The sequence below is a fragment of the Populus alba genome, chromosome 5, assembly GCF_005239225.2.
Source record: "Populus alba chromosome 5, ASM523922v2, whole genome shotgun sequence".
NCBI lineage: Eukaryota > Viridiplantae > Streptophyta > Magnoliopsida > Malpighiales > Salicaceae > Populus > Populus alba.
In genome coordinates, this window is record NC_133288.1 from 11,702,237 (window position 1) to 11,725,697 (window position 23,461).

The 23,461-nt window shown below is 30.7% G+C and overlaps 1 protein-coding gene and 1 long non-coding RNA gene across 2 annotated transcripts; one reads left to right on the forward strand and one right to left on the reverse strand.

Moving 5' to 3' along the window:
• Positions 1–3,338: 3,338 nt before the first annotated feature.
• Positions 3,339–4,260, reverse strand: LOC118045822 (uncharacterized). Its single transcript, XR_012169993.1, has 2 exons — positions 3,775–4,260; positions 3,339–3,666 (listed from the first exon to the last, which is right to left on the reverse strand). It is a non-coding gene; the product is annotated as an uncharacterized lncRNA (long non-coding RNA).
• A 9,812-nt stretch (positions 4,261–14,072) lies between these two features.
• LOC118045819 (PI-PLC X domain-containing protein At5g67130) lies at positions 14,073–17,074 on the forward strand. The gene is made up of 9 exons (XM_035054534.2): positions 14,073–14,230; positions 14,348–14,434; positions 14,548–14,670; positions 14,771–14,908; positions 15,445–15,543; positions 15,652–15,955; positions 16,160–16,383; positions 16,511–16,597; positions 16,731–17,074. Exons 1-9 carry the CDS (start codon positions 14,225–14,227, stop codon positions 16,902–16,904), a joined length of 1,242 nt encoding a protein of 413 aa, XP_034910425.1. The 5' UTR covers positions 14,073–14,224; the 3' UTR covers positions 16,905–17,074.
• Positions 17,075–23,461: the final 6,387 nt, after the last annotated feature.

Sequence of the window (23,461 nt, forward strand, 5' to 3'; positions counted from 1 at the left end):
TCAAATAAGCACGCCGTACTAACCACTTGCGTACATACTTTTGAATGATAACCACAACGACTCCCCTTCTTCTTTCATCCTTTTAGCGTTGTACCTCTTTTTTCCATGAAGCTTGAAGATCATAGACTAATCTTCTACATTTATCAACTTGTCGTTCTAGAACCCCCAAACCATGGCTTAGTTTTTCGCATCGTTGATCTACAATCCTTCTCTGTTCCCTCTCCTTTAGTGAATACATGACACAGATAGGGAAAAAAAAACAAGAAGATGATGAAAAGAATAGAGTTTATAACTGGAAGAACACTGATTTAGATTCGAGATTACAAATCTGACTTTTGTTTGGACCAGAACTTATCGAAAAAAAAAAAAAAAAATACGAAAGTGATGAAAATGACTCAAACAACAGCCAAATATCAAAGTATGATGATAGTATAATGGCAGGAACAAAATCAACAGAAACAAAACAAGTTTTGAAAGATAACACCAAACAGACGCGTTATGATAAAACAAGACCCAATTAAGAAACCTAAAGAAACTGATATCCAAATGATCTCGAATTTAATATCTAGTATTAAAATACTATGAAAACACCAAAACTCAATTTATAGGTCGTTCTCTTATTTCTAGGTACCCAAACTCCTTGTATGATCAGTTTGCGGTAGAATTGAACCTCCAATTAAAACCTCCAGAAGTTGATATCAAAATAAGTCCAAATTTAATATATGGTGCTATCTCATCCCCAATACACATAATATGAAGTTTCAATTGATTCTAAGGTGGTTTGCTTATGGTTCACTAATAGTAGTGTTTCTGCGGCAGAATTGAACCTCGAATTAAAACCTCAAGCAAATAATATCAGAATAAGCCCAAATTTGATATATTATGCTATCCCACCCCCAATAGATTGAATATGAAGTTTGAATTGATTCCGAGGTGGTTTGCTTATGGTTCACCAAGATTTGCGTTTCTGCGGCAAAAATTGAATGATCCTTCAAATTTCAACTAATCACTCTTTTATCTATTTCTTTCTGTTTTTTTTCTTTTTAATAAACTGATATGATTAGAGACAGTAACCAAAAAAAATATAATTTTTTTTTCTTAGATGACGCAGACTCGAAGAACAAGAAGATGGACACAAACACTGAAAAACTTAAGGAAACACTAAAGAAAAAAAAATGAAAATAACAAAATGATATGACCTTGTTTCGGAGCCTAGCTCTGATACCAACTGATGTGAACCTCGTGATCACGTGGTCACGCAACCCACAATCAAGATTGAGATCTGATCCCGGAAAGCCGAAATAGGTCTGATAGGAGTGTGACACAATGGAAACCTGCCCCAAGGCACCAACACTATTGGAATGAGTAGAATGACGCCACGAAGCCAGTTAATCTTTGATAAGTCAGATTCAGTTCGTTCAAGAACTGAAGAATGCAAGAATCACTCTCACACGTTAAAACTGAAAAATTTAGAATAATATTCATCAAAGCTGCCGAAATTGTGGCTTACATGAGTTTAAATAGTTCTTGAAAAGTTAACCCTAATGGACCCCTTATATGGACTTATATGAGGTCCACTCAAAACTGGCCTAAAACCCTAAACTGAAAAGCCCATAATCTGATCCAAACAAGCCTTGGACCCTAGCTCAAAACAAAGTTTTAATTAAGCCCAAACATTAAAGAAAATAATAAAAATAACTAATATGTCATTAAATACCCCCATCCCTTCTTTTCTTGTGTAGCTAGGATGAATAAGGAATCCTTATAAGAAAAGGATTCTGAAACATTAATGAATCACTGCCACACTTGTAGATTATATTGCATCTCATTAAAGACCCTTATGGAACTAGGAAATTCCCAAAGCCAGCTGCCACATCCTTGTAGGAAAATAATCCTAACCAAATAGGAAGTCCACAAGTCAAATGAAAGTAAATAACAAAATCCGTACAGCCTCCGTTGACCAGTATTGCGGTTTCTTCCCAAACTCCGATTGACCTAAATTTTTAACCCAAGGTAGTAAGATATGTCTGGAGAGTCCACACAAAATATTATCCCGATCCAACGGTCAGATTGAGAATTATGACTGTTTCCGTAAACCTAGACTGTTGCGCTTTTTACACCAAAATCCGAATCTGACCTTACTTGGGTCGTATCACATGGCTGAACCGTATCACTCTTTATATAAACAAATCTTTGTATGGTCACCTCCAAAGAATCTAGAATCCTTATTCATACAGGCTTGTCTTTATGATCAATCACCTCTAAAGGATTCAAAATCCTTCTTCATGCAAACATATCTTCATGACTGGTCACCTCTAAAGAATCCAAGATCCTTTTCCATAAAAAAAACATGTCTTTGTGGCTAGTCACCTCTACAGGATCCAGGATCCAAGATCCTTCTTCATGTAAAAGCATCTTCATGATCGGCTATGATTAAATGCCTTGCCTTATCCTACCATAACCTGAAATAACCTATTATTTAAGCGAAGTATGATTGGTCTAAGCATATAAAACTCATTAATAAGAAGAATCACCTTGACTAAACAAGCCTAGCCTTTAGGAAAAACATCTTTAATCCTTACACTCGGTCTATAAGTTAATCTCCTTATAAAACCTTTCAATAAACATAGATTACTTCACTTAATGGATTATCTAACTCTAGCTCATGTTGAGGAGACAACATTACACTCATACTTAAATATTTGATCTTACATGACAAAAACTCAATAGCTTTCATACGAGCTAAAAATGCTTTTCCTATGCAAGAAACCTAGGTTACCCAACCATCTTAATGCACAATAACCACACCACAAAGGATTTAATGTTTAATAAATGAACATGACAATAATGATAAGGTAGTATAAAATAAGCCCAGACCAAGTAATATTTGGTATACATTGTTAAAACCCCACAAGAATAGACTAAAGAATCATAAAAAAAAAGGTATACAATAAGTAATGTCATAACCAAATTTTTGAACAAATAATAAAAATTAAATATAGTTGACAATTGGGTTAAGACAACAAATCTTGAAGTTTAGGGATAAAATTATCAGATTTGAGAATAAATTGGTCAGAAATTGAAGAATTAATAAGTTTGGAAATTTACTTAAAATTTGAATTATTTTAATTAATGAAATTATAAGAATTAATAAGTTTGTGGACTTAATTAAACTTTGATTTAATTAATTAAATAAATTCAGGGACTTAATTGAAATTTATCCAAAAGGGGCAAAATTAAAAGAATTAATTAAGGATCAAATTGAATAATCCATGAATTAAGGAATGTTTTGTAAACATTGCACCAATTGAGGGATTTAATTGAAATGTATCCAGAAAAGGGCAAAATTAAAAGGAATTTTTATTTAATTGAGAGGTCCAATTGCAAAATTTCCAAAGTTCAGGGGTCAAATTGAAAACTCCCGTTTCCAGCCAAAACGGCACCGTTGCTAAGGAACAGCCGTGTGTTCTTCTCCATCACGATTCAACAGGAGAATCTCCGATTCATCAGGGGAGCGGATAATCTGCAACAAATTTGATCTTGGACCAAGTCGTTTGCCGATAACCATGCATAATACAGTCCTGCAAAAACAGAACTGGAGGAGGTTGAGTTTGGCTATAAAAGGAGAAAACAAACAGAGACGAAAGAGGAGCCAGGGCGATCAACCTAGAAAAATAGAGCAATCAAAACACAACCCAGAAAAATAGAGAAGAACAGAAACATCGACACAAAAAGCAAAAATCCAGAGCTAAAACAAACAGGGCAGAAGCACACCAGGGGGGAGGACGAACAAGCCTGCAACAGTGAAGGGGAGACCCAGCATAAACAGGAGGGACAAAACAGAAAAAAAACCGAAGCTAAACCCAGGAAGAAACCGAGAAAAACCCCAGAGAAAACAGAGCATAAATCATAGTAAAAAAGGAGCAAAAGGAAGAAACCAGGACGAAAAACAACCGAGGCAGGAGGTCAGCAACAGGGGAGGCAGAACAAGCAAAACCCAGACTTGTCTTTGTCCAAGGATTCAAGCGTGAATAGGCAGAACTGAAAAGAACAAGCAAAACCCAGACTTGTCTTTGTCCACGGATTCAAGCAGAATAGGCAAACTGAAAAGAACAAGAAAACAGAGGGGAGTGGGTTTGAAAATAAAAAGGAGGAGAAGGACGTTTTTCGGCAGGAGCTAGAATCATCACGCCGTCTGCTTCCCCATCGCTGTCTTCACCCAGGTAAACTCTCTTCCTCAAGCTCTGCGAATTCAAGATTTCAAAATGATGTTCGAAACAGTGCGAAGGTAAATTAATTACCTTCGCACTGTGCAGGGGCACGCGTGAACCAGTTCACGCGTGCCTATTGCATGGCCCAGTTATTGGCCTGAGCCAATAACCGGGCCAGGCCAGCCGGGCCCAGCCCAAAAATTAAAAATAAAAATAAAAAAATATATAATAAAAATTGTGTAGGTAAAAAACGTATAAAATAAATTTATTGTTTTTTTATTTATTCATTGACGTAGAATCAGAATAAACATACCAATTTAAATTTATTTCATGGTATTTTACTTGGTTATATAAAAATGTGCGTGCAAAAAAAAAAAAAATAACTTAAGATAAAATAAAATAAATTTATTTGGTATATTCACTGACGCCAGAGTCGGGAATAAAAAAAATACTAATGTAAATTTATGTTATTTTATTTTGTTTTGTTCTTATTTAGCTACATTAAAAATAAAAATAATGTGTAAGCGTAAAAAATAAATTGATTTTTATTTGTTTATTCACTGACGCCAGAGTCAGGAATAAAAAAAATGATGATTTAAATTTATTTTTATAGCTACGTGATATTTATCAACGCCAGAGTTGGAAATATTCGTAGTTAAATATTCACTGACGCCAGAGTCAGGAATATTATAAGCAAATTTTCATAACATAAATTAATAAACATTTAGCAATTTAAGACGAAACCAACAATGCAGTCTGCCTCAGGCAGGACGTTTAAGGGGTGATAATATCTTCCCTTTTACGTAACCAGTCCCGAACCATAGAATCTCTGTTGACCAGTTAGGGTTCCTAGTGACCATAATACTAGGTGGCGACTCCTTAAATAAAGAATATCCACATTAAAGAACAGGATGCCAGAAATCCATTCTTTCCAAAGAATTATAATTTTTAAGGCCGCCGTGATGTCCAGGTGTGACAAGTAAAATCAATTGTTCTTTGCCAAAGAGGCCTCTGTTATGGGATTTTACTTGACAGACTCCAAATCATGACTCTCCTCTCCTCATAATAGTAGTACCAGACCAGACTGTCCAATATGACTTTGTTATGCAAAGACCTTCACAATCAATTCCCTTCCTTTTATGTGCACTCTCGTATATTCTTATAAATGAAGAACAAAAGATCTAAGATAAGTCGATTTGATTTCCTAGGGAAAAATTAAAAAAAATAAAAGCCGCTCATCATATCAATTAACTTGTCCACCATGATGGTTAGAAAAATATTTGTCAATTCATACATGGCTAGGATCTTCTTAGAAAAATATTTAAGAGCCTTCAACTAAGAAATTACAGTTTGGGTCTCCTTGTCCTTCATACAAGCCTAGTTACTCTCACTCCCTGAACTTGCATATGCTAACTCTAGTTCCTCCAATTTTTGACGATTAGAAAAAACATATTAGTCTACCTTCGTAAGGTTCTCATTGATTGTCTCTAATTGTAATGCTTAAGTATCTTTATCCTACATGGTTTTCTAATAAAAATTATTGGGAGATTCAAAGTTAGGCTTTTAGTTTCACTTGTGTCTCCCCCATACACCAACAAGATTGAAGGCTCCCCCTATATTTAATATTGGCTCAAGCATCTTGTATAAGCTCAACCTCCAAATGCCTAGTAAGGCGGGCCTATATTTGAAAAGACTATAAATACCTTTGTATAAGGAATAAAAAAATTAGCAAATAAACAAACAAAATATGAATAAAATTTATATAGAGCACCATTTGTATAGAAAGCTCTAGTCGATAGGCAAAAGCTAATCTTGTTCCACTACTCTAAGTCCCTAAAAAGTAGACGTATTTTCTTGAATGTGCTCATCATAGGTTTGACATTCTCCTTCCATAAAAAAAGGCTATCTTGGAGCAAGGTCATTAACATTCTAGTTTATCATAAAATTGTACTTAAATAGTAACACTAAATAAGTATGCTCTTCCTCTAGTATCAAGTATATTCAAGTCTATACTCAAAAGGCTATATAAGCAACATAGTCAACTAAACTAAATTTAACATTAGTACTTAAATTGTGGAAAAAAAAAGATCTATATATGTTTGTTTGTATATATAACAATAATGAATCTAAACCAAGTGATGAAAAAGATAAGAGAAGTATTACTTTGGATTTAGTTGACTTCCTTAAAGAAGATGAGTTTGGTAAGCTAATAAAGTAAGCTAATAATCAAACTTCAATTCATAGGACCTTTTGTTCTTGATTTTGAGAATGTTAGTAAGACTAATGAAATTGTATGTAATGACTAGGTTTTGAGTCGTAGAAGTTTAGGTGTAAGTATTGAGTTGAAGGTTAGATAAATATTCCAAACCAAGCCTTAATTAACTAATGTATTGAAATAATGGCATATAACAAATTCATTAGAATACAATGTGCAACGTTTAACCACAATCTATATGCAATTATAATATATGCATACACTAGAATGTCAAGATACTTATATGAGGGTTTTATAAGAATTTTGATTCATTTGAGATCTTGAAGTTGATACGTCCATATATATACACTGATATAGTGGGTAAGAATGACCACCATTAGCTTGATTTAAAATTTATTGCTAATATGGCCTAGACAATTATGAATGTTGAAAAAAAGTCTAAGTATTATGATCACTTAAGAAATAATAAGTCAACAATATGAGTTTAATATCTCATATTACAAGGCATGAGTAATTAACTAACTAAAAGACACTTACCTGGTTGTTTGATTAATATGAGGAGCCTTTTCAAATCCTACCTAGATTATTAATATTAGCATTTCAATAATCAAATCCCAATACAATTATCATTTGGCATCACAAGAGTATTTATGATGATATATAAATCTTTGAAAAAGTTTTATAAGCATTGGAACTGTAACCAAGAGGTCGATGTGCTATAGTTTGTTGATAAGTGTTGGGGCACTAACTTATAAAAGAAGTTTACTGGGAAGTTATTGTTGAAATTGGTTTTAACATGAATAATGAATGAGATATTTCCTTTGTGTTTTGCTTTGGTCAAAGAAGAGATGAATTACAACTGAACATGTTTTTTAGATTGTATTCACAAGTTATATGGTAATTGATTGTATCATAATATATATATTATTAGATAGATATATTGCAATTAATAATATCATGGCAAATATATGACCTTAAGCTAGTTATATTTCATTGTTATTGTTCACATAACATTTATAGTAACTTCAACACCAAGTTAAAATATTTGACTTTAAAAAAAGTCTTATGTTTGAAATGTTGTGCTCTATTAAAATGAAAAGATGATAACTAGTATACTTAAATAATAAAGAAAGATAAATGAATAAAAGTATGGATAAAAGCTGGAAAAGGCTTTTTTATATAATTATGGCCATTATTATTGCAATATGACCATAACTTTATCAGAAGTTTTTAATAATATATTAAAAGGTGGACATGCATTGCCATTATTTCTTTAGTCTAGTTGACCTTTTATTGGTCAAATAAACATTTTATTCATCAAAGATTCTAGGCACAAGATTTCATATCCTTATGATATATTGTGGCCTCACAAGTACTTTGTAAAATGACAGCTGCTTCATATAAATCAAAAGTTCACACAACAATTATATTTAATCATGAAATGAGATATTTCAAGTGAACACCTATAATTAGGTGGTCAGAGAGAGATTCAACAAGCAATTAATATATAAGGAAGTTCTAAAAGTGGTAAATAAAGAATATTCCATCGATTATGTTTACATCTTCCTGCATGTTGTCCATTATGTTGATGAATGCACATAATTTGTTTTCCCTTTCTATAATGTTGACGTATACCAAAATGTATATGCTCTTCAATTTCATCCCTTACCTGACCACCTACTATGATATGAATATACTAAGCATAGTGTTGAAGCAAATCCATTAAGATAGAGAAAGAGTAGAGGTTGAAGAAGATCAATCCATCTATATAACAAGGTGGATGTAAGATAGGGGTATAAGAAAATATAACATTTTATTTGAAAAAAAGCTTATAGGAGTGGATGTATATGAATGTTTTTATTGTTTTACATTAATTTTATAAGCTATTGTTTCAATATTAGCAACATGTTGTTTGATAAATATATCATACAAATATGTATTGCCATTTGGTTTCTATGATAGATGGAACTAAAGGCGACACTAGAGACCCCCCCCAAATCGAGAGAAGAGTAATGAAAGGGATTAAAGGGGGAGTAGTTTTACTGTTGGTCTCGTTTATAGTTTAGTGTCGTGCTTGTAAGATTGACATCAATCTATAAACATATGAGTCGAACGTGTAGTTTACTTGTCATTGTTATAACCATGTTCATATTTAACCATGCTCACAATCATACTAATATTTATGTAATTTGATTGATTTTCAAGAGCACTAATAAGATATATTTTCACTATAATAGATTTATAAGTTTGTTCCTCGTGTTCTTACATTCATCATTCAGGTTGATTTATATGGGATTACTTGACATCAATACATCTAGCTTAGTCATAGATTGCTTGGAGTGTTAATAGAGTGATGAAGGTGTAAGACCTATATATTCCATTTTGGTGAAGGGAAGATGACACCTACTCTCCAAGATGTTGCCTTACTAAGGTTACTAATAGGTAATGAATGTATTGTTACTAGAGGGGGATTGTATGATAAGGATGATATTAATTCTTAATTAATTTTTCATTAACAATTAAAGTATATAAAATTTATTGTAAAAAATTTATGGCTTATGATATCAATTGGTATGTGTCTATGAGATTTCATTAAAATCTAACCTATGTTCAGTCATTTTACCACATTGAGTTATATATGTCGCCACCTCACCAAGAATGAGTTATAACATATGCATTTTATTTATTTTTTTACTATTATTTCTTGTATCAAATTATTTATAATAAGGTACATTAACTTAATGTTTTAATAACTTGTATGGTCAATGTACTTAGAGGATGAAATACAAGTAGCTCCTCTAGTTTATAAAGAGAGTAGAGATATGCAGATCCATTATTCTAATGCATTATTTTGTAATAGTTAATGTGCATTGTCTTGATTGTGTTATGTAGCAGTTTAGATTACATCAACATATACTACTTGGTGTTGATCCCAATTATAAGTTATATACTATTAGTTGTTGAGATAATAATGAAATAATTGGTTTATAATTTATATAGATTTTATTAACTAGCTGGATGTGAGGAGAGTGAGACTATATGAAGAGCAACATTTGACTACTATGGTTGAAGACTACTATCATACCCATCCTCATGGGGACATGACATCATGATCACCCTTCCTAGACGTGTTCTAAATGGTCTTTGATTAGTTTAGGGAATTGTCACCTAGTATTATGTTTACTATGAATCATAACTGGTCTTTTAGAGATTTCAAGAAATGGACTAATTACTATGATGCCTTAATTAAGATAAACTACATTGTTTTTTTTTTTTTTTGCTATGGTCTAATGATGTTTTTATTTTATCAGCGTACTATGGTTGGCTTGCTACGATAAACAAACTCTAGTTTTCTAGATCAAGGACTTTGTTTGAAATTGTGAAATATCCTTAAATATCACTAAGGCTTTTTTTTAAGATATACTTGGAATTTTTAGCTACCACATCACTTCAAATAATATTTCAGATAAAATTCCTTGTGGATTTTATCTTTATATTAGAAGTGAATGAGTTGTATTATTCCTAATAATATTTTGGATTGTAACCTCATATAGGTTTTTTATCCTTATATTGAAGTGAGTAATAATAAATTATTATCCCTAATAATATTTTGTATATTAATTCCCTTTCATTTTTTTTAATCCTTATATTGAAAGTGAATAATACTTTCTTTCTAAAAATAAGTTTTTAATATTTTTAAAATATAGGTCAAGATCCTTTGAAATCATACAAACGTATTGTAAAATCCACGCAACACCTTTTTAAAACATGTCAAAGTATTTTAGTTTTTTTCTAAAAAAAAGCTCAAATATTCTTAAGGATTTTTTATTGTATACAAAAAATACTTTTTATACTTTATTTTTTAAAAAGAAACATTTGGTTTTTATATTTTATATTATTTTTTTAGGTTTTATTAGACGAAAACTCATTTTTCTTTATAATAAAACTATCAAAACAGGCCTATAAGGATGTTTGTCAAATACACCTTTAAACAAAAATTCCTTTTATCAAAATAGTGGCAAGCCAAATAGGGCCTTACCATCAGATCTAATTTTGACCTAATTGGATTGACCCGACACTTTTGGTTCGACCATAAACTGAACCAAAGTCCATTGGTTTGATCTAGAAAAAGAAAACTAGAATCTAAACCTGAATCCAAAATAAATCAAACTTAAAAAACTCAAGCAGTCAAAATATTTTGGTCGAAACAAATCAAAGCCAAGGAAAAATGAAGAACACAAAGAAAATTCAATGTAAACCCAGCAACATAACTCTCAAACTAGATCAGATATGAATAATCCAAAGACATAGAAATGTTGAAAATTATGCAATGATTAATAATTTAGCACCCATTCACTTTGATTATCACTCACACATCATAATTTTGTCAAAATAGATTTCGGTTCAAAATCAAAACCATAGTATGGCCAAACCTTTTGCTCAATCTTTAACTTGTCCCTTTAGCTTTTATATGCTAAGCAATAAACTTGATTTCTAATGAATTCCAAAAACATCTTTAACTTCTCCTCCCTTCTTGATTTTCAAGATATTTATAGCGCTTTACTAGGGTTTTTTTTATAGATTCAATCAAGGATTGATCATTATTTATCAATGATTTGCCCTATAATAAAAAATGAGAGAGTTTTAGGTATGTTTTTACAGTTGTAAGCTTCTTACCTTGCTAGTTTTACAATGGTTATTTTGCAACAAACTTGGTTATGGAGATTTTGGTGGTTTTGATCAACTTGGAGACCAATAAGTTGTTTCTAGCCTTTTGATATTGAGAGAAATATGGTCAAACCTTGATAAGAACCTATTGAGAAGGCTTGAAGTGTGAACACTAAAAAAAATCAATGGTTTTACTAAATAGGTGTGTCACAATCAAGGCTAATTGTGTTGACAACTTTCGAGACTTCGTCGAAGAGACTTTAACATCATCATCGTTGAAGATCACTTGAAGTTGGTAGAGAAGATGCACATCTTTTGTTTGGATCTAACCTTGCTCGATTAGAAAGTTTATAGGTTCATATTTATTTGTTTGAAGGTGTCAACTAGATTAGCCTAGCATTTATTATTGTAGTGTTGACTTATCAGAAACAAGATGTTATTGTGTTCATTGAAGAAAATAGAATATAAGTGTTTGATGGGAGTAGCTGATATTTGTAAAATAGGTGTTTCTTAGTCAAATAGTAATAGTTACAGCTCCTAAAATAGTCAGAGACACCATATTCATTCGCCTAAAGATGTTTATTCTATCAGCCAAAATTGTCAAAGGGAGAAGGTGAATAGTAGCTAATGACATGTCATTTGATCTCTTATTAAATCTAAGTGATGTGTCATCTAGGTTAAACTCTAAAACTTAGGGTTTTTAATTTGGGATTTGACAAATTTTACTTTAGTTCATGTTCTTCCAATTTCTTTTAATTGCATCTATAATTACCTCTCAACTTTTAATTTCATACAATTCCACCCTTTTCAAACTTAGTTGTCACCCTTAAAGTTCAATGCATTTTCCAATTAGGTCCTTAGTTCTCGATTTATGCAAATCGACCCTTAATTGACCATTAAACTTTTAATTATATTTAATTTGGCCATAGATTTTATTGATTTAAGTGCCTAAAGTCTTGTGTCTTTTAGGATTTGGTTCTTGATTTTGAATTTCTTCAATCAAGTCTCTAATTACCTATTAAACTTTGATATTTATGTAATTAGGCCCCTGATTTGATTAAATTAGCTTTTAAAATTGCAATTTAACTCCCAGACTTAAATTATTTCCAATTAAAGCTCCAATTGAATTCAAAGACTAATTTTTCTTGCAATTAAGCCCTCAATAAATTTAATTAAACCCTAGAAAATCCCATAAGTTGGTTTTTATATAATCAAGGAATTATTAGATATAGTTTGATATAATTAGACACCATTAGATGTGATTAAATAATATTATATAATTAAGGAATTTATTGAATTGTGTTTTCTCAAATACATGATTGCGATTGATCCCAATTTTACATGTATAATTTGTTTTAACAAAAAAACAAAACTAAGAAACTTATGCTATCAAGAGAAGCGTAACCTTTTAAAGTTTGTATTAGTTTAATTGTCCTACTTTTAGTCGCGCAACTTATAAATTGAGCTATTTGAAGGAGCGCATCGTCTACAATATTTAAGTTATTTCTCTAATTATTTTTTGAAATATTAATAATTAAAAAAGTGTTTCCCCAACATCTTATCGTAGAATTGTTCCGTCCTAACCTTCTTTCTAGAATAGAGGACTGCTAAAATGATAGGTTCACACTTTCTTGTTCTTGTTTTTCTTCTTCTTGTTGGAAAAGGATAACAAATTGAAGTCATTCTATAAAAAATAATATTATATGAGCAGGAACACTTGCATGCTCTTATACCACCATTCAAACAACGGTTTTAAATGTCAACAATCTTCATGGTCTTTAATTACATTTTTCTTATGATCTCAATTGTTTGGCATAAGTCCGTCTTTGATGCTTTTGCACTCAAGAAAAATAAGAACTTAGAAAAATTCAAATATACAAATCAAAGAAGCTGCAAGGAATAAGACTATATATATATATATATATATATATATATATATATATATATATATATATATATACTCATTATATTCAAACTCAAAATGAAGATGTGTAAACTTATTCCACGGAAAAAATCAGCATATATATGGTGATAAAAGTATTTGAGAAGAGGCGGCCAGGAACCTAAGAAAATTTCTATTTAGTACATGTGGGGCTGCCACCATGCCATTTTTATTATTTCTTTTTTTATGAACCGTGTCCAACATTTGGCATAAATCAAGAATCCATCGCAAGCAGTGACGTAGCCACATAGAAGATTAAGGGGGCAATTGTCTTTTTAATTTTTTTATTATTATTTTGAATTTTTTTTAAAAAAATAGGTATTGATTTAATTATTTTGAATTAATTAAAAATTATATTATTTAATTGAATTAATTATGGTATGCAATTCAATTTTTTCACGAGATAAACAAGCAAACATTTCAATTGTTATTAGTGAGTAAATATTGATATTTGCAAAATTAAAGGTTGGTTTTTTTTAAAGAAAAAAAAATTTTATTTTTAAAAATAATATATTATGATAAATTTAAACTATCAATGATGATTCATATCTATGTGCGTTATTTACATCATGCTACATGGTAATGAGATATAAAATGAATTTTGATGAATTAATATATATTTTATTATGAATTTCATATGGAAGATTTATAATTATTAAATAACTAAACTGAATTTTTTTATTATAAAAACTTGAAAAGAATAATTATAATGTAAGTTTTCTCATTTTAAAAGTATTTTTAAATTAATTTTGTTTGATATAAGTTAGTATATTTATTTCAAATTTAATTTTTAATATATATTTATATAATATAGTATTTATTAATTAATTTGCCCTCTCTTTTTAATGTTTAGGCTCCGCCACTGATCACAAGCTGGGTTTTTTTTATTATTATTATTAATTTAGCATAAAATCACTAAAAATAGGTGAAAAACATAAGAAAAAATAGAAGAAGAAAAAGAAACCGAAACGAAACATGCAGACACTAGATGACAAAGAAGGTACACCTAACCTAACGACCAGGTCTTGTTTCCCTGTCTTACCACCAAATTCATATGTTCTGTCAATTTTCCAGTCATCGCCCCAAGCCCCAAGCCGCAGGTTATTGAATCCTTATAAATACTCACAGCCCCCCAATTATCTGTTTCTTTCCCTCTATTTGCTTCTCTCGATATAGCGACATCCGGAAATGAAGGCAAGCTCAAATCTTCTTCATCAGAACCCACTCCTCTCTGTATATATTCTTGTGGATAACATATTTTGTTGTTTACTTCTCCCTTTCGTTTCTTTTTGTTTGTTTTTTTTATTGCAGGGATCAAATGTTTTCTCTAATATTCTCCCCATCCAACTTCTCTTCATTCTACTTTGTCTCTTCATTGCCGGTTCTTCCTGTCTCAAGGTCTTAATTTCCTTCTGAGTAACCCAAGTTACTATCATTAGTTATCTTTCATTGACCAGAAAGAGAAACACGTGTTTATTTCATGTTCTTGATTTCTATGATCAATGAAACAGATCGGGGAGACATGTTCATCTAACAGCAGCTGTGATGCCGGATTAAGCTGTCAAAGTTGTTATGCTAATGGAAATACCCGACAGAGATGCACCAAGATCCAGCCATTGAGTCCAACATCGAAAGTTGGTCCCTTTTTTTTTTTTTTATTCCTTTGGTGTTTAACTGCTACTCTAATTTTGTGATTTTTAATGTTTTGATCATAAAAGATTTGCATTTGGTTAGGTCAAAGGTCTGGCATTCAACAAGTATTCATGGTTAACGACACACAACTCTTTTGCTCTAATGAATGCCCAATCAGATACGGGTTCTGCTTTGATCACAACTACAAATCAAGAAGACACGGTTACGAGTCAACTTAAGGTAAGATTCTCAGTCTCTGCATTTGGTTCTTGACATTTTCAATTCTTGGAGACGAAAATATGGAAAAACCCTTCTCTTTTTTACTTTTTAGGATAGTTTACTTTTTCTTCTTTATGTTGGACGGTCACATTCCGCCGTATTTTTCTTTTTTCTTACTTGGGTATGGTGTCAAATAATGATATGTGTCACATTTAGGTGCCAAGAGCCAAGGGGGAATGTGTTAATTTTGTAGGGATACTGGTTTGGTATTCAACTATCAAAATAAAGGCAAAGGGGATCGGTATGCAATATTGATGATGCTGCATGTTTGCATTGCCTGCATGACTTTGCTATGATTTTTGTCCTTTGCTTGAAAATTAAGCTTGGCTTTGTTGTTTGGAGTCTTGGATTAAACTAATGACCATTCCAGCGAACTAAATTAATGCTTAACTAAGCTAAGTGTGAAATGATCTTAGCTACATTTTCCCTCCCTTTTTTACGCTTTTACAAGTGGCATTTTTTATTTTATTTTTTCTAAGAACTGAGCTTTCTTGTAGAATGGGGTTCGAGGACTTATGCTAGATATGTATGATTTCATGAATGACATCTGGTTATGTCACTCCTTCAACGGCAACTGTTACAACTTCACAGCTTTCGTACGTTGATCCTTCAATCTTGCTTGACTTTTACTGGCATCTATTTCGTGCTCGAAATAGTGATTCTCTCTTTTATATTGACTGTGAACCAACCATGATTATCTCCAGCAACCTGCGATTGATGTGTTGAAAGAGATTGAAGCCTTTTTGGCTGCAAATCCATCAGAGATTGTCACTATTTTTATTGAGGATTATGTGACATCCCCACAAGGCTTGACCAAGGTTTTTAATGCATCTGGCCTAGGCAACTACTGGTTTCCTGTATCAAAGATGCCTAAAAATGGTGAAGATTGGCCAACTGTTGATGTAATGGTCCAGCAGAATCAGCGTTTAGTGGTCTTCACTTCCAAATCAAGTAAAGAGGCTACTGAGGGAATCGCCTACAATTGGAAATATGTAGTAGAGAATCAATGTAAGTTCCTTCTTCATACCCCGTCAAAAAGTATCATCATTAACTAATCAATGAGAAATACAGGGGAAAAAAGCTTATTTTATGAATTCTCTGTGCCTGTGAAGGTCTAACGTTTCAGTTTTAGGAGCCTGAGAAAACACGGCTAATGTGGATATGCATGCATGAGATCATTTAAATCATTTGACGGTGACTTGAATAATGCAGATGGAGATGATGGGATGAAAGCAGGTTCATGTCCAAATCGAGCAGAATCATCTCCTATGAACACAAAAACGATATCCTTGGTTCTTCAGAATTACTTTCCAACTAATCCAAATACAAGTGGAGTTTGCTTGGACAATTCAGCTCCACTAATTAGCATGACCAACACTTGCTATGAAGCAGCTGGCGAACGGTGGCCAAACTTCATTGCTGTTGACTTTTATCAGGTACCTTGTTGATTTGCGTTGTCTCAACAGATGAGATAGATTAAATCGAACCTTGCAACAAACTTAAACACAGGAAATGGGATTGCAAAGTAGTTTACCAACTGATGTTTTTGATTTGTTGTTCCAGAGGAGTGATGGTGGGGGAGCCCCAGAAGCTGTGGATGAAGCAAATGGACACCTTACTTGTGGATGTGACAATATTGCCTATTGCAGAGTATGTTACCACCACCATTTGCTTCAATTATTATTAATTAGGGTTAGCTTGTCAGTCATTTCTCATACCAATTTTCCATCTACCTATCATGATTAACTTCTAATGCCTCCAATAATGTGTAATTCATGGGCAGGCAAACGCTACATTTGGTACATGTGATGTTCCACCAACTGCTCCCCCTCCACCTGCTGCTGCTGCTTCTGGGGGAGACTCGCAAGTTCCCTCCAACATGGCTTCTTTGGATAGCAAACCAGTCCAGCTATGGTGGTTTTTGGGGGCAATTCCGATTATGACTCTCCTACTGTGATTGTAATTATGCTGATTTGCTCTTTTAGAAATATTTTTTGTGGATGAGATACTCCTAACTTGTCCTCGTATCATAATGATATCCATCATAAACGTCGTATTATTTGATGATTATTGGCAATGATTTGTCGATGCATGGCAAACCATTAATTAGCAAATTATGTTGAAGCAGATGACTCTCTCTCTCTATCTCTTTCAAGTCTGTATATTTGGAATTATAGCTAATCTGATATTGTGCGGAGTGGCATTAATGAGTATATCCTAAAATAAATTATATATTTCCCTCAAAACCTGCGTTCTGATCTATGGCCTCCATGATTGAGTTCCATGTGATCAGACTAAGCATGGATGTGATTGCAGACTGCAAACTCAAGGAAAGTCAACAAAGCCAGCAGCGGCACAATGCCTTGCCTAACATAAAAATGGGACAATAAAAAGGTATAATCAAAATCAAATCTACGGTTTATTACCAATCCCAGTTCAGGATAGTGATTTGGATAGTGATTTCACTAATCTCTTAGTTATGATTTCGTTAATATTTTATGTAAATCAATAGAATAATACTTAGTTTTAAAAAAAAATTATTTTTTTAATTTTCATAATTGCATTTATTTTGACTAAAACAAACTTTTAATTTATTATTATTTTATAAAATTCAACCTTTAAAAATTCTTATAAAAGTAACCATACTTCTCATTCATATATATTGATATCTTATTAAAAATATTATATTATACTTCATTTTCTATACTTCATTAAGAGAACAGCTTACCTTTATCATGCTCTAGCTAGCACTTGTTTTCATTACATGAATAAATAAAAAATTATAATTTTCTAGAACTACTGAAAATGCCACATGATTTAGTTTGTTTTCTTTAAACCTAAATATTAGGATTTCTACTGAAAATGCCCTTAATGAACTATACATGAGTTTTTTTGTTAAACCTTTGGTAAGTGGATTTGTAATATTTTTTATCAACATTATATATTCAATAAAAATAATTTTATTCAATAACTAGTGTTTAATTATATTATATCTATGATGTATATATTTAAACTTACCATTATACATGCAATTTTGTGCTTTTCTAATTATTGACTTACTATTACGAGGGACATAGATTTGACACAAATAAAAACAATATAAAAAAAACAGAAAGAACGAACAACACAAAGTTTTCCCGAATAATATCACCACACAACTTTAATTCAAAATTATATTACTATAATTTTTTCTAATCAAGAATCGATATGATAGCTCTTCCAAGCTACTTATATACTAGGAAAAATATCCTAAACAAAGCTAAAAAAGATAATAAAAGATTTTTAAATCAAATAAAAAAATAATCCAAGATTATTAATGAAAATATGGCAAATCCTAAATAGTAATTAAGGGCTTTATTTAAAGGCATTTCTAACCTTAAATGGCTATGAAAATTTAAACATATAAGAAAAAAGGTCTTTGTAATCTCTTAGCAAAATTTCAACATGATTTATTGGTCAAATCAAAATTTATTTTCATTAACATGAGGTTGCACTATAGGGGAAAAAAAAATCTCTTATACCAATCTCTCTAGATTATAGAGAACTCATCCTAAGTTTAAATGGTTATTTTCTTAATCTCATGGATGTCCAGTTAAAAGTTATTAACTCTTTACATGCTTAGCTTTTTCATTGAAAACATCATACTTATCAATAACATGTTCGATCAAATACTCTAAGACATGTACAACACAAAAGACAATGTGTTTCCTTATTGACCAGTCCAAGTTTTTATTATTCTCTAATACACTTGTCGTCAGATCAAAATTCCCTAATCGAGCATTGAATTCAAAATCTAGCATAACACTATTTTCCTTGACAATAACTAAGATATTATATTTTGACAACATACCTTTGTTGGTAATAACAAAACCATCTTGAAATTCTTCAGACATCAACTTTGAACACTTGATTGTTTGCAATGAATAGTAGGATGATCTATTAATTTCATTGTGGTTAAAAACTTATACTGCTTCAATATTTTAAAAGTTAGCTCCAAATTAACTTTTTGAAATTTCAAATAACTCTTCATTTTCATGAGATAATCCTTGTAAATCCCATCTTACAAAAACTCTAGGATTTCTATAGCCCTCAAGCTTAACGACATCCTAAGCTTCTTCCTTGTTAGATTTTGGTCGTTGTTCCCAATTCACAAAAGAACTAGAATCATAAAAAATACTAGTTTCAATATCATAATCATCTCAATCAAGAAGTTGCCTCTTTGCATTTACTTCTAAAATGGTTTTCAAATTTGGTTAATGATTCGTGATCACTATCCTCATGATTTTTTATTTTTCTTCTTCTTTATCTCTGTCAATTGATAGGTAATTCTTTAAATTTCCTATTATGTAAATTTTCTTTACATATCTTTAACAAGTTCTTGAATGTCTTTTTCTTAGGGGAAAACCTATTCATCTCCTACTAAACAAGCATGCCATATTCTACGACCACCTTTTCTATCCATGGTCATTTAACACCACACAACAACTAATCATTATGAATCATTAGGCTTTGATACCAACTAACCTAAATGAAAATAACTAAAGAAAGATAACAAAGAACAACCAATATAAATTCTATCAAATAAGGTCACCACATAAAACCTTAATTCAAAATTTTATTAATAAATATTTTTCTAATAAAAAATAAATGTTATAGCTCTTATATGATGCTTTTACACTAGGAAAAATATCATAAACAAATCTAGAAAAATAATAAGAGTTTGAAACCAAACAACAAAAGGAATATTAAATCAATTAGAAAAATATGGTAAATCATAAATAGTAATTTATGGGTCTTATTTAAAGGCCTTTCCAAACTCATATGGCATTGAATTTTAACCCTGTTAGAAATAGGGCTTCTAGAATCTTTTAGAGAAATTTTGGCTTGATTTAAAGGTTAGATTAAAATTTAGACCTATTAATATAAGGTTTCGTATTAGACAAAAATCTCTTGTATCAAAATTATTAGCACTAGCTTAAGCCAACATAAAATATCCTTTAAGAAATTCTAAAGCCATTTGATTTTATCTTCAACTTTATCAAGAGAAATAAACTATAATTTCATTGTGTATCTTACGATACATATTTTGTTAGATAATTTCCAAGACACAATTACTCCACCTTGTATAAAGACATATCCATTAGTTGATATTAAATGCTTAGTATTGGATATCTGATTCACATCATTATATCCTTCTAATACCGTCAAATAATTAATATAGTGTAACCCATATAACAAGTTATACCCTAAATATTTAAGTACCCTATTTATTACTTTTCAATTATCAATACTTGGATTAGTAGTAAATCTACTTAGTATTCTAATTGATTATGCAATATTCGATTTTGTACAGTTCATAACATACATCAAGCTCTCAATTATCCAAGAATATTCCAATTGATGTATACTCTCATCTTTATTTTTAGAAAGATGTGGACTTGTATCCAATGGTGGTTTGATAGTGTTATTGTCACCTTTAGAGATTAGGGCAACATTAATCCATCATATATATTAGCAATTTTTAATATATATAACACCCAAGTCTTTTGTATCAAATTTATTAATTAAAAGTTTCATGGTAGACTTGATCAAGTATTCATTTCTATCCAAAATCACATGGTATCAATATAGAGAAATACAATAACATAACTTTTGTTTATGTTTTTTTTAAAAAATTATTAACCTCATTGATTTTAAATTTATTTGACAACATAACTTTAGTAAAATTTTCATGCCATTGTTTGGAACTTGTTGCAAACCATATAATGATTTGGCAAGCATACGCTTTCTTTTCCTTCTTTTTAATAACAAACTACTCAGGTCGTTCTATATATACCTCTTCGTCAAGGTCACTATTTAGAAAAGTTTTTTTTTTACCTTTATTTGATGTATTTTCAAGCTTGTTAATAATTATAATGGCTATTAATATTGGTATGGAAGTTATTCTTGACAGAGGTTAGTATGTATCAAAATAGTTCACACTTAGTCATTGTTTGAATCTTTTAACAACAAGTCTTGGTTTATGTTTTTCAATGATTTCAATAGCTTTTGTCTTTCTTTTGAAGATCCATTTATGGCTTAATAGTTTGCTTCCATGTAGAAGATTCACTAGTTCCCTATATGGTTTTGCGTGATAGAATCGATCTTGATATTGGATGTCTTCTTCTAATATGAAGATTTAGGTCAAGACATTGCTATAAAGTGATTTCAAGACTCATTTTTGACAAATAAATTAGAAAATATGGACTTTATTTTTTATGTTTTTCCATCTCACTGCTTCTCAACTCAATTTCATCATCGTCTATATGATGATTACTACTTGAATTTACTCTATTCATCATTTTAAGTAAATGAATTTATTGTGCTTTCTTAAAAGGAAACACGTCTTTAAAAAAGATATCATTCATTGATTTCATAATTGTATAGGGTTGAATATCCCCAATACTTGATTAGTATATAAAAACTAATATGCATTACTATTATAAGCATATCAAATGAATATGCAATCTATAGTTTTATATTCTATCTTGTTCTTTCTTTTCACAACTTATAAGGTATCTTTTCCAACTTTTTGTGACGTACATTTTATATATATATATATATATATATATATATATAATTGGCAATCAAAAATCAAAACCGACTTTCTGCACAAATTTTGAGATGCTTTTGAATTTATCAATATAGCATTCATTATTTGTTTTAAAGTTTGATTTTTTTTTTTTCATTTAACAATGTCATTTTGTTAAGGTGAATAAGAAGTGATAGTTTGTTGGATAATAACACCTTAAGAATAAAATTCACTAAAAAATACCTTGTATTCTCCATATTTATTGCTTTTATTTTTTTGTTCAGTTAGTTCTCAAATTCATTCTTGTAATGCTTAAGCATTTCAAGAGCTTTATCTTGTTATTTTTAGCAAATAAGTATAACAATACTTTGTAAAATAATCTATAAAGTAACATAACACTTTTTTTCTCCTCTATTTTACACAAATTCTAAATATCCAATATCATACTACATTAAATCTAGAGCTCTACTACTTCTTTTAATTGTTTAAAAATAAATTATTTATGGATTTTTTAATTCTACATAAATTTCACACTTACTATTTTTTAAAAAGTCATAGTTAGTAACAATTCAAGTTCTACCAATCTTTGCATAGAACTATAATTTACATGTCCTAACTTGACATGCATTATGCCATAAAATCAAGCAAATAAGAGGAAGAGATAATTTTATTATAATTTTAATCTTGATTACAATGGTCATTGTGTTCATTTTAAAGAGACCATCACATTGATACCTCTTATCAATGAACATCCCACTCTTTATGTGTAAATTTGTAACTCATCAAAGACTATTTTGAAATCATGTTTGCTTAATAATGAACTAGAATTTTTTTATGTCAACAACATATAGCATATTGTTGAGGCTAAGAAATTTCTAGAAAGTTATCTTCAATATGGCTTTCTCAATACGCTGTACTTTTAAGGTTGAAAAGTCTTTCATGTATAGTCGGTTCATCATCTACTTCTTGAACATCCTTTCTAAAAAACATGACTCGTAGTTCAAGATTGTTCACAAAATTGACTTCAAAGATGTATACAAGTTCATTTATGATATATCTCTAGAAAGGTCATCCATTTTATTGTATTAGCTTGTGTAGCCCTTCCTTTTTTTAGAATTGTTTTGCTAAAGCGTACATCTATAATCCTTGACCAGATGTCCAACATTGTTATAATGAAATTATTTACCATTAAAGTTCTTAGCAATTTGTTTACTCTTTAAAACAAGCTTATTCTTATGGTTGTTTTTTATATAAAAATTCTCTACTTGCTCAACCATATTTACCCTAGAGGCCATCAAGAAGGAGCTTGCTCTCCTTTTAGATAACTTATTATCATCTTTTATCTTTAACCTTCTAATTAGATTTTCAATTCTCATCTCCTTTCACTTGTACTTAAGGTATTTCTTGAGATCCTTCTAAAATATTGGCAACTTCTTAATAATAGCAGCCACTTACCGAGATTCATTCAAAACAATCCTCTCAACATAAATATCATATAGAATGAGTTGAAAATTTTGAGCTTGACTCATGACTGTCCTTAAATCAACCATTTTGAAGTCATGAAATTTGCCAATTAAGAATAGTTTTTAAGCATCCTTAATCTTGTACTTCTAATCAAAGGATTCTCATAGTACCTTAGAAAACTATCATCACTTAATATTTTGTTCATCTCATTCAAAATATAGTTCTTACACACAAAATTATTATTATTTTATTCGTTAACAACTTCTATTATAGTAATATCAAACTCTTTATTTGACAGCTTTGGCGTATTTATGTTAAGAATTTTATCAAATTCAAGATAAAGAGATAGAAAAGTATCTTCTATTATTGATTTTATAAAGTTCACATCATTAAACTTCTCAGGTTTCTCACTATGCACCACATAAAGTGATGATAAAATCCTCTCTACCAAAATAATATATCCTCTCAACCAAAGTAAT